General features: G+C 34.0%; 1 protein-coding gene across 21 annotated transcripts in view; it reads right to left on the bottom strand.

The window, feature by feature from the left end:
- The window catches only part of LOC118280701 (cAMP-specific 3',5'-cyclic phosphodiesterase), a 548,393-nt gene that overhangs the window by 24,271 nt on the left and 510,896 nt on the right, over positions 1-13,226 (bottom strand). For all 21 annotated transcript variants that reach the window (XM_035601037.2, XM_050701297.1, XM_050701301.1 and 18 more), the window contains one exon: positions 7,764-7,828. In XM_035601037.2, coding sequence (XP_035456930.2) covers positions 7,764-7,828 — 65 coding nt within the window. The remainder of the gene's footprint in view (positions 1-7,763; positions 7,829-13,226) is intronic.

Below are 13,226 nucleotides of genomic sequence, written 5' to 3'. Positions count from 1 at the left end.
TTCCCTCTAATCACTTAACCGTTCGATAATCGATTGATAGAATTATTTACGCGCTGGTACGGAAAAATTGCTTCGTACGCTGACACGAGAATGGGAGAGACGTGAACCGGAGCTTTAGGTCTGCCCCATTATTCTTGTATTATGAAAGAGCAATGTAAGGGATGTGTATCATCCGCGGCACGAGTGGCGGTTACAGCGACAGTGGCCTACATTACAGTTTTCCTGGAAGCAGTGAGTGGCGAGTGACAGCTTGCGTCCTGAATCCAATTCACGACGGGGCCAACATTGCCACTCATTAGTACCTGTCACGCTCCAAATAGAAGCGGCACGTTTCTGTCATTAATAAATTCCGAGAGCTTTGTGAGAACATTTTATTTTTTTAATATTTAATACATGCTCACGTGTTTGTGCTCTCAAATACGAATGTCTGTTCATTATGCTAATATCTCTGTGAATAATAAAGCTTAGAAGTTATTAAGCAGTCTAATTATTTAAAGTTAAGTCGAATAAATGTGTCAGGTTTTATTTTATGACACACCCCCAGTGACAAGTTACCACATCGCATTTATTACGTCATAATTATGACACTTAGTTTGAACCTTTAAAGCCGGCGTTATGACGTATTCAAGGGACAAGTGACGTCACAATGACTATAGGGAACTGCTTAAGTTATTTCAATGACTAAGAAGTAGGTATTTATTAGTATAAGGCAATGCCCTAGTTTCCTGAGTCATTAGTACAGACATTTTAGTTCCAGAATGATCTACTACGAAGGACAGAACATCAGTTAATTGCTACTATTTGGGAATTAGGTACTATTATTTTGTGAGAAAACAAATACTATTTCGGATTTTAGTTTCAATAAAAATACTACAAATCGGCGTAAAAGAAACCGCGGTCTAGTCATCTTACAATCTAGGTCACCTTAAGGGTTTTCCAAAGGTAATAATTTTTCCTTTGCGGTGAAATCAATTAATCATATTATTTATCATTGTAATTAATTAGGAAAACTACTCACATTTAATGGCGCTCCGACCACGACTAGGTAAATAAATAAATCTAAGTAACATCACAGACGAATTATCACAGATTTTGCAGTCACATTGGTACCGATTGTTAGAAGCACTTTAGCACAGCGTTATATACAGGAGTTGCGATACACTCAAGTTATATAGTACATAGAAACAAACGTACGCAGTAACGTGTCGCACAGACACTGAAGTAGCAGCCGAGCTGTCCTCAACCAAGTAACAAACATGTCGAAGATGATAATTGTGATATCACGACGTCTAGTCATTTTCCTACCAAAAATGGCAATTGACAAAAAAACAATATGCCCGGTATTTATAACTTTGTTAAATGTTTCACACAAACGTGTGTTTACATAAAAGGTTGAAGGAGTAATGACTCGAAAAGACAATACTGAGCTTTATATATAGTTTAAACTGATGCGTCATTAAACCACAGGACTGAAGGTTAGGTTCTAGAATTAATTCCTATCTCATTACCACCACTGATTTATTCCCAACTGAAAATTTCTAAACCGCAGAAAAAATATTATTTTATGTAATTTTGTCAATAAAAGTCACCAGGTAACACTGACCTAACCCAATAGGGAAAAATAGGTACTAATACGATTATTAACCTACCCATAACTGTACGAGTAATGAACTAAACTCATATAATGTATACAGTACACGTAGAAATGTAGCAATTATTAATTCACATATAACAAAACTTTACTATTTTATAGTGCATTTTAATCTACAGTTCAGGTCTGCAATCATACTAATCTGGTGCACATAAACCTAAATGCTAATTCAGTCTATAATAGCTGTACTGGAACGTAAAACCGCAATCAGATTGTTTTAACACGTTCCACGGTGACTGGGCTGTGTCAACTTTAGCTTAATTAAAGGGGACAATGCCAGCTACCCACGAGCTTTGCTCAAATGATCTAGGTCCGAATGAACACTGTTTCACTACCTAATACCTATCTCACTTTCAACACTTATCTACAAATCTGACAATCTGTTTTCGAAAGCGGAAGCTTATTGATTAGGTACTTGTTGATTCAATCCGTGAGCTAAGATATATTTCTGAGAAATCGCCACTTTTACAAACCAATTTTGAAGTGTAAATGTAAATAAATAATACCTATTTATATTAGGGAAAATAACACGCTATAATAATGTTGGTATATAAATTTATTTTATTGTCATTCAATAAAATTGATACGTAGTTCCAGAGGAAACTATTCCAAGTTTTATGTTTCCATTGAATAAAGGAAAGGAAAATTTCGTGGGATTATCATGTCTGGCTTCTGCTAAAGGCGGCGTACAATCCAATCACGAAGGATTATGGATTCTGTTACGAGGTACAAAATAAATAAACGCGTACCTACAAAATAAACATTCCTTCTGAGAATTTTATTTGAATATGTATTATAAAAAAACTCTAACATCATTGAAGAATTCAAACAATTTTCCTACAAAATCTTAATAATCGTCTGAATATGCAATGTTTTTGTACGAAGATAAGAGATGATTATAAATCTTTTCCCGGTACAAATATTACTGAGAATGTGACAGTTTACCTTGTGACATAACTGTTCTTCGTAATCTTTTCATATCGCATCGGAGAATTGATCACACTGCTGATAAAATTGTAAACAAAGCATGTGTAATATCTGCGCGTTTGTTTACCTTCTGTACATAAGTACATACATAGGTAGGTAGGTATCAGTAGCTGCGTAGCTACGCGCAGTGTACGGGGGCGGGTCCTCGACCGACCGGATATGAATGAAAGTATCTGTTTTTTCCGTTTCGACCCCAATCTACTTAACAAAATTAGTTATTTTGTTTTTTTTACAAGTGTTTACCTTCAGCCAATCACTCAACTGTATCTTTTACATAAGTGATTTATGCAGATATTGTATTAGAAGTAGCTGCGAAAAAGGTTTTAAAGTTTATTCTTGAGAACAAACTATTATTCTCAACATTCTATTTGTGTATTACTTCAAAGACTCGCCACTCACGTTGAGTACACCTAGCTGACGTAGTTAATTAAATCGACGTCGAAAGTACACATTCATTACTGTAACATCTGCAATCAGTAATTCAAAGTAAAATAAACTCTATTTATAAATCCCGACCCCGTATAATTGCACTGTCGCTGTGAGAGCTCTATCGCAATTACTTTATTCAATGTTGGTCTACGTGCTAGCTTCTCAATCGTTGTTTATGTTAGATTGGAGGCTATTAGATAATGCCACAACACATCTTTTAAACATTTTATCCAAAATCCATCGTGTGCCTGATGAGACTTCTGAAATTCTGTCACACCGTTACCATTAGACAAAAGTAACATGTTAATCATCCACTTTAAAACTTCATAAACGTCATATAGCAGTATATAGTTGGATTTTACTACATATACGTGCTACGTAGCACGAGCTACGTAATTCCGTAGTAGGGGGAAGTATCTAACCAGACTACGCTTTCACTTTCCATTTTACTGAAGGGAAAGTACCGAAAAAAATATGCTAATGATGTTGTTTGAAGTGGCACTTAGTGTCGTCATGCTGGACGTTTGTCCGGTGTAGATCAACGCAGCGTCGTCGAATTTCACACAGAAGTGCTGCTGTGTGAAATTTAACAATTGTCTTTGATATTTTAAAGAGTCAGCCCAAAACCCTCTTGACAAATGAGACGTCCTCAGCAAAGACCGGGCTTCCACTAGTGGCACTTTTAAAACGTTACGATACAAGCCAAAATCCCGAGGGACTCATTTATACGGTATTGTGTACGATTTTATTTTTTTATTTTCGCTGGTGCCGTCATGTTGTTGACAATTGTGACACGTGATATAAACGAGTCCCTGTGGTATTGTGGCGTGACGAGTCTGTCGTATCCTGCTAAATGATAAAAGTGCGCATTAGCCTTGATTGCGTCGTATCGATTGGGAATAATTTGATTGCGCTACTGTCTACTGCGTGTAAAAATGTCTTCCTTTCAGTACCTACATAATAAATTCAATCTTCGCACTTTGGTTAGCTTCTTCAAAGTGAGCGTCGTGTTTTATTAAAATATCTCACAAAGGAGATGGCTGGATGGAAATAGTAAAAGTTCTCTTGTGCTGCAAACAATTCATTAAGATCTGATTGAAGTTCCAAGTTTAATCACTCAAGTGCAGGTTGTTACCCACCCACGTTGAGCAATTATTTTAATTTTGTCTTGAGATACTTTGAAAAGAATTTATTCGTAAGTATAAAATCTGTTCACATTATTGTCGAAGGATTTTATGTGAATTCGCAGCGACATTTTAGGAAAGTAGCCCTAAGTTAGGTATTAATAAGTACTCGTAAGATGAATGTAAGGCAGTTTGTCCCTTCTGTAATGAGTTTTCCTAAAGCGAAGAGCTTGACTTAAAATCACTTGCTCGCACTTGAAAAGGGTAGGAGCATCTCCTTCAAAATCCTCTGTCTACAAACCAGAACTAATGTATCCCCTCCTTCGGTACGATTGTGTAAACATATGAAAATGACTTCAGAGGGAGTATGTATGGCGGGTCGAAGTAAGGAAATATTGGCACAAAACGAACTCAGCACTTTATATAGGGGAAAACTGTGACAAAGATCAAGGATCAAGATTGAAGTGGCCAGCAGATTTGTTTGTTTGTAGAAAAATAAACAAATATATCATTTTGATTCAATAGCGATAAATTAGTCTAGAGTCTTATCTTTTTTTCCAGTACTGGTACTAACAAAAATCTAGCGTTACGGTAACTAGTAGGTAGTGTACTAAAATGAACCTGATGTAATATCTCTAACTCTCAGGAACTAAGTTAGCTCTTAATTTAATAGTAAAGTTGTTGGGACTGTATAATTTTATTAATTATCGTAATAATACATAACACCAAATCTAAGGGTTCGGTGGAAATATAGTATCTGTGGCTATTCGGACTATTTAGACTATTTGGATATCCGAAAACAAGCCGTTTCTTTATTAATGAAACAATAAAAAAATGAATTTATTTTTCTAAAATCTAGATGAGGTCTGGTGATCTAGATGAGCATCAGTTAGGCATAGCAACTCCTATTGGAATGGGGGGTAAACCTGTAACCAAACTCTGGCCAGAATTCCATACTCTGATATTACTGTAAATTGAGCCGCTGATAAACCAGTAAATCCCCTATATCCATATTCCCATGCAGTATCTGTTCGTTTAATAGAACTCACGAGTGAGGAAAGATTATATTTTCCTGTAGGCCTACTTATACAGCGCCATGGACGGGAACATCAAGAATTCTAAGAAGAAGGAGAGGTAATAACGAGAACATAAGTTAAAAACCTAATAATACTTTGCCCAACATGAGATCAAACCTCAAAAATGTTTAGCATTACTTTTTTTACTCGAAAGAAATTTACTTTCCTATTCGTATTATGGAAAATATTTAATATATGCTTGGTAACTATTTATACTAAAATTGTTGAACGGTTTTTATAGTCGTGAATAGCAAAATTTTGGAATCAGATAGATCATTAGGTATACTCTAGAATAGCATGCTTTAGCTATTTTCGGAAAGATGGGAAAGATGCGTGCTATCGATATGTGCTATAAATGGATTCCCTATTATAAAAGAAAAAATAAAATCATGTTCAGCAATGGACGTCTTAAGGCTGATGTGATGATGATGACTATATTATAAGTCTCATTTAAGTGGGACATAATTACAAATAGTCAAAGATTTATTACTTCAACAGGTCCACGTGTATGGGTAAGCAGGAATGGTCTAGGTTACCTTTCGACATTGAGGTCTGCTGCTGCCGCAACCGACCAATGCCACTGGTTTCGACACGTTTCAATGAATGATATAATAAAGTTATTATGTAAGGTTACGAACATTATGTAATTATTTTAATGTTTTTTTTTGGTAATCGTTTAGCATAATAAAACAATATAAATATAAGCTGTTGGGTTTTTATAAATGGTTATTTGTAAATTTTTGTTTTTATACACCAATGTAAGCGTAATGATTATTGTTGAGCAAGGTGTCATAGGTCCGGATTAAGCAAAGAATTTAACAATCAATTGGTTCGAAAATTGTAGATAATATTGATAGCATATGAGAGTATTTCGTCTCTATAATATTTTTAAGAATACAATTTTGTATTCAAATATAAAGATTTCAACTTCAGGTGCCTCAGTTATGTACCATATTCTATCCACACGTTCAGGTTAATATAAATATTTGTCCCTACCGGGGATAGAATCGGTATGTCGAGTATTGAGAGTTTATTATGAAACTAGCTTTTGCCCGCGACTTCGTTCGCGTGGAATAGTGACTTCCGGCAAATTTTTGGTTTTAACCACATAGTTCCCGATCTCGCGGGATCACTTCAAAAATGAGATGTGGAAGATATTCCAGGGAACTCTTCAAAAATCAACATAATGAGCTCTGCGTTTGAATTTAATAGATGTATACTCACTTAGGGCATTGAAAAAATAGTTTAAAAACGGACTTAAACTAACTTAAAACTAAAGAAAGCTACGAATTACGAATTTATAACAATTAAAAAAGAAACTATATACAACCTATCCTCTATGCTATAATAACCAAGCTTAAACTAAATAATTTAAAAGAAACGACTTAAATCTAATCTAATTAAAAAAAAATTAGACTTACAATTTTATTAAAAAAACTAACTACAGTAACTACTAATAATCGATATCAAACTAAACCTACGTTAAATAGTTTAACCAAAAAACCAGGAAAACCCAACAAATAAACTTATTAATTGACAAATACAACGAAACCAATTTAGAATATACGAAACAGCAGGACCACTACAGACAAATAATCATACGACTGATAATACACTTTTTCTACGATAGTACCGAAGCGCACGGCCGATAACCAACCAAATGAATGTAACGAAACCATAGCGCGATCTATTTCGATCCCAACGCCATCTATCGAGGATAAAGACAACTTGGATTATTTATTTATACTCCGTTCGGGCATTTTCTTTGTACTAAAAGTTTAATTATATTGATATTATTTTTTTCATACCTTTTTACTATTTATTTACTTTTTTTCGATGAATTAAAACAATAACATGAACCGAAGTCGTGTAACGATCGACATAGAATTATTTATACTCCGTTAGAGCATTTTCTTTGTACTAAATGTTTTATTATATTGATATTATTTTTTTCATACCTTTTTACTATTTATTTACTTTTTTCGATAAATTAAAACAATAACATGAACCGAAGTCGTGTAACGATCGACATAGAATTATTTATAAATAATTTATTTCTTATTTTTATTTTTTGATTTTTGAAATAAAAATATATCTATGTCCTTTCTAAGGTTCTAAACTATATCTGTACCAAATTTCAACCAAATCCGTCAAATAGTTGCGGAGATTAATGGTATAAGCATAGAATGTTCGACGTGATTCTTTAATTTGACATAACTTTTTTATTTATGAACCGATTGACATGAAACAAACACTAAATGTAAATTTAAGCATCCCACAATATATTCGTGAAAACCGCATCCAACTCGGATCAGCCGTTTCTGAGATTAGCGCGCACAGACGAACAGACAAACAGACAAACAGACAAAAAAAAAGTTAATTACATTTTTGGGTTCGACATCGACATAACAATAACCCCTGCTATTTTTTTTATTTTTATTTTCAATGTACAGACAGCACTTTTCTACGATTTTATTATATGTATAGATAACTTACCTCCAGGGTTTAGATTCTTAGGTTGTGGAGTAACAGCGGATGCTGCGCCCGATGACCTGCGGGATCTGAAATGAGAACAACGTACAAAGATTAATAATTATGGAGATTTAAATAAAAACTTTATATAAATATGAAAATTACGACTTAAACTATGAAATTACCGTTTTTCAGACGTAACTACATTTTAATAGATCTTATTGACATAGAAAGTAGATTGTTAATGACATATACCTATCATATGTAGGTATGTATATGCTACCACTAACTTAATACGAATTTTAGCGTCATGTAAATTGACCATAGATGGCATAAAACTACGTCATTTCTACGCCGAAGAGGTAGGCAGCGTCCATATACGTTTCATGAATTATTTTACGTTATTCCCTAAAAGTGAAAACCTAAATAGCTAGAATAAGAGCAGGAAAAGTGAACATGCATATATTACACTAATACACCTACATATGGGCATCATGTAGGTAAGTATATATTATGGACACATATACATTATGATGTAGGTAAGTGTACATATTATACTATATAACATTGGATATCCCTTTTTGACCTTACCGAAAACTAATTTGTGATACACGAACATGTAACTATGTGAGGACGGACGCTTCTAATGCCACCGGCGCATAGTTACAGGGTGTCTTTCAAACTAATCACGTATAATGGAGCTCCGTACAAAAGTTTGGGTGTTATATGGTTGTACGAGTAATACTCTACTTATACTGTATTTATATATTAATTAGACATAGTAATAGTTTTAGGCTGTTGTGAACAATCATGTAAATCTGTTTTTTTTATTACCGTTTTGTTTTTTACCGATTTTTTGTATAACAAACGACTTTTTTTTAAAGGGGCAAAAATCATCCAATGACTTCTCTCACCAGGGTGAGGTGAGAGGGAGTGCCAGACTCTTACTGACTAAAAACCACCCCGTTCCTACTCCTGCTTATCGAGCCGGAGCCCCGGTAACCCGCTAGGTAGTCCGCAGCTCTGGATAATTAATGCCTTAAATTGGTGATTAGACCGTGTGGTAATTAGATTCTACCTAATTATTTTGTAAGCTTTCAGTACATTATCGTATTATATAATCTACGATTAAAATCATTATATCTAATTAAAATCTACGATAAGATCATCAAACTGATATCTTTAATTACAATAACCGTTTTTAGATTTAATAAAGATTGTCTAAAAAGGTTTTAACTAGAAATAAAAATATAGAGCAAAACTTACGCAAAATTACTATCTATCTATTTTTTTAATGCAAGATACTACACACTAAAAATAAACCTTTATCATCTGTATTAAAGTCCATTATATTAAATCTGAGAACTATATTGAATTTATTAGCATAAACAAATAAGTACGAATGGCAAAGACCTTCGTATTGACTTTGAAAAAAGGTCTTCTATTAGAGATATTGGGTTCCCTTGATCTTGATAATGGTTTTCATTCTCATTGATCTCATAATATTGTTTAGTATTCATATATGTATGTATTTTATTCTTCATTTTCTAGTTGCAAATCTACTACAGATACTTGAATTTGTATAAATATATCTTCTAAATGTTATACTGTCTGGTTTAAACTAGATGTATATTAAAAAACATTAATTAAGATAGCAGATGGCATTATATTTTTTTCTCAATACGATACACTTTTTGACCGCCAACCTCTTGTTGATTGTGCTACATAAGAGGTACGAATTCCTCAAAACATCTGTTGTTATTATTACAATTCCTAGATAAAACTACAAACGTGTTCACAACACCAACAAGGTTGCCACCTTCAGCTACAATTATATCAAATTATAGCATCAATAAAACACTAGATAAACACAAACGTAAATACAACATCAAATTACACACAACTGTATAAAAAAAACAATTAAATATTTAATAGTAAGTTTAAAACGAAACAGATGAATGATTTAGAGTAGTAATCAGTGGCAACCCTGGGTGCAGTTGTAAAATCATTGTAGATCGTAAACTGATAATCACAATAACAGAACTATAATTAGAAAAAGCAAGCGTTTAGTGTTGTTTGGTCTGCGATGGTTGTAATCTAAATTTAGCGAGCGAGACATGTGTTAGATAACTCTAGTGAGGTCATGTCAAGGCCCGATACACGACAGATGGGATTTACAACTGTTTATTTCGTTAGAAAAAACATCTATGTTGCTTTAAAATGTTTTGAATCTAAGTATTTATTACAGAATCTAAGTTCTTTCGACTAGGTTCCGATTTTTTAAGAATATCGGGGTAAAAAGTAGCCTATACGTATATTATTCCCAGAAAAGTAGGTTTTCCAATGATGAGAACAATTTCTTTTTTTAGGCTAAACAATAAAATCTTTCCTCTTTATAATTCTTCTGAATAGCAACCTTTTCAAAATATAACGTAGAAGAAAAGTGAGGTTTCCTATCTTTTACACAACATTTAGGTACATTGCCCGGCTTTTTATTACCGAGGTCTCTAATTACCGTAAATGGGCTCCACAACTAATTCAAAGTGATGTGGCATCCATCATGTTAATTACTTCTTAAATGTGATGTCCATTTTATTCATCGGTATAATATGCAAGGTCACTAGAGTTAATATTTGTCTCGACACTAAATGGTCTTATACTATTAATAGTACTGTTTAATTGTCGTTCTAGAGGAGACTTTAAATAAACAATTTTATTTGACAGGCGCAGTATTAAGGCCGGTATTAAATTCAGGTTTAATATGCATTTGGCAGCTTCGTTTGGTCCAATAAATAAATATGTTGTCGCGCTATTGTTATTATTAATATCATTGCATGCACAAGTTTTATTTTGCATGGCTGTTGTTCCGCAATATTTTCGTTTCTGTATTTAAATCAACATGTCATTACTACTTCGTCACGAAATACTACATGTATTGTATTATCTTCAGAGTGGATTTAAAATTGGATTCCATAAACAGAAGTTATTAAAACAATAATAAAATCTTAAGAGTAGACAGTAAATTGTATATCATTACATACTTAACTGCTACTTTTATATGATCTTCATATTTATAAAGGTTAAGGGCCTTGGTGACGTCAAGCGTAACCTTTAAATCTCTTAGTTATTATACTGCTTCATGCATTTTATTGTGTGAAGAGTTGAACATTCTCGCTTGAGTGTACTATTTGAAAAGGTAATGATTAATGTTAGTGTAATTAGTAAGAGTTTGGAGTTATTATATAATGTTTATTAAATATGAGATCGATTCATCATGAGGCTTGTCATGTGTTCGGCACGCGGCGTGGGTGACGAGCGAGGACGTCAACCCGCGCGAGCGCCTGATTCGGCGGTCGCGTGCTGCCGGCTGCCGTTGCCGAGCGCTGTCATCGCGACGACAGAGCTACGTCACAGCCGACGTCATCGGAACCAATAATAAATGGAGAAGCCATGTTTGTTGTGACGTTTTTTAGCGTTACTATGTATAAGGATGAGTAATTAAAACGTCTGCTGTGCGATTTTGCGGTCTACCCAGATGAGAGGTGATTTCAGCATAAAACATGCTTACACATCATCTTACTAATATTACAACTGTGAAAGTTTGTGACTACGCATGTTTTTTACTCTTTGACGCAAAAACTACTAAAGGGATCGGTATGAAATTTGAAACAAGGCTAGATTATGGTCTGGAATAAGAATATATCCCACGGGAATGTGGGCGAAGCAACTGGCAGGAGCTAGTTTTCAATATTTTAGAGTCGAGAGGAAAGGAAATTCATAACGTTTTTATAGTGATTTCAGCGAAAATAACATGTTTTTTAATATGTACTATCAATTTTGATCGATGCAAGCAGTGTGCCAAAGTCCACTTTCGTGTAATAAAAGCCACCTTCTTGCAACAACATGACTCTTGTGTAACAACTGCGTTTTCCCACATCATGGTACTATCTATGTCTACCCGTCGAAAGCTTTTAATCATACATCGAGTGGCGCGATAAGCTAACCTTATCAGTTAATTTACAACAGGTAGTGTGTACTTAATGATTATTATTACAACAGTTTATTAACTATAAAATATTACTACATATTACGCATCGAGTATCTTTGTGCACACTTAGTCTGCTCATATGGCACATCCATACTTTCAGAGATCTGAGTAGGAAGACCTCGGTTTGCTCACGCGCATAAGATAATATCAACATTGATGACGAAGTGAGGATACAAGTAGGACATACAACAAACGGGTATGTGATAAATGTAAACTCGTGAACGAGTTGATCTTTGTAGTAATCACATAACAGAATTGCCATTGTTGAGACAGCTAGTTTGTGACGTCATCAAGTCACTCGTATAGAGTAGTCTAGAATTCTTTAGCCTTATAGAAAAGTAGTAAACACGGCCTTATTTTTTGCGCCGAACAACATTGTTGTATTTTAATTAATGTCACATTTTAAGTTTGTCGATGAAATGTTATTTTATTTACAAGGTCTCTAGGTGTTTGTTTGGGGCGTAATTACTCGTAGTGTTGTCCCAGGTGGACGTGACAAGGTGAAGTATTTGTAGGAGCCGGGAGGTAGGCAGAGCAAAACATTATGTTAGGGCTAGTCATGAATCGTTAATAGGCAAAAATGGAGTCACTCGACTGATTTGTGTTTCATAGCGTGATTCCTATTCCGTTTCGATTTTCTTTTGGTGACTCAATACCGATTGTAAATGTTAAGGCGATTGATCATCTGTTTACAATTGGGTCATAGTGGTTATATTATCGTGGTTGGAAAAATATGGGTTTCTGCCACAAAAACTCATACAGATAACTGCAAAACCTCGGTTTTTGAATTTACGCAAGCAATTGTCACGCAAAATTGCAATAAAGAAACTGGGAAAAATTGTGACAATAGAGGTTTGTTATTCTTGTATGCAAATCTGTAAAATGTAGTAAACAGATTTGGATGAAATGACGTACACAAATCGTAGGATTGTTTATATAAAACATAGATATTAGGTATTGTGAAAAACATGTTTCTCAAAATATTAAAACCCTTCACAGCTGTTAAGAAAATGAGCTAGTCAGACATTGGAAAATTCTTAATTATGCTAAAACAACTTCAAACGGAGACAGGACGCCGTTTGACAGTAGGAATAAAATAAATATTAGGTCTGTGTAGTGGAGGACTTTCCTAGTGAATCTTTAGTAAAAACTACGACTTGACTTTCCAAGTAAAATAATATTACTTAGAACATCCTTTTGACTGACTTTATAGAGGTTATTCAACTTAGAAAATTCAAATTATCGAGTAGAATATGTATGGAAGCATTGAAATTCACAATGGATTAAAAGGATCTTTATTTAATAATATTTATCTTTATTTATAAATTGCAATGTTGTATTGTTAGAGTTGACTCATTATAGTTTTGATTCAGTGCTATCCGGTCAAAAATGATTCATTCAATTAATATAGGAAATTACTCATATTAATCATCCAATTG

This window comes from Spodoptera frugiperda, chromosome 20 (genome assembly GCF_023101765.2).
Source record: "Spodoptera frugiperda isolate SF20-4 chromosome 20, AGI-APGP_CSIRO_Sfru_2.0, whole genome shotgun sequence".
NCBI lineage: Eukaryota > Metazoa > Arthropoda > Insecta > Lepidoptera > Noctuidae > Spodoptera > Spodoptera frugiperda.
Note: the sequence above shows the minus strand (reverse complement) of the source record. Positions and strands in the feature narration are given on the sequence as shown.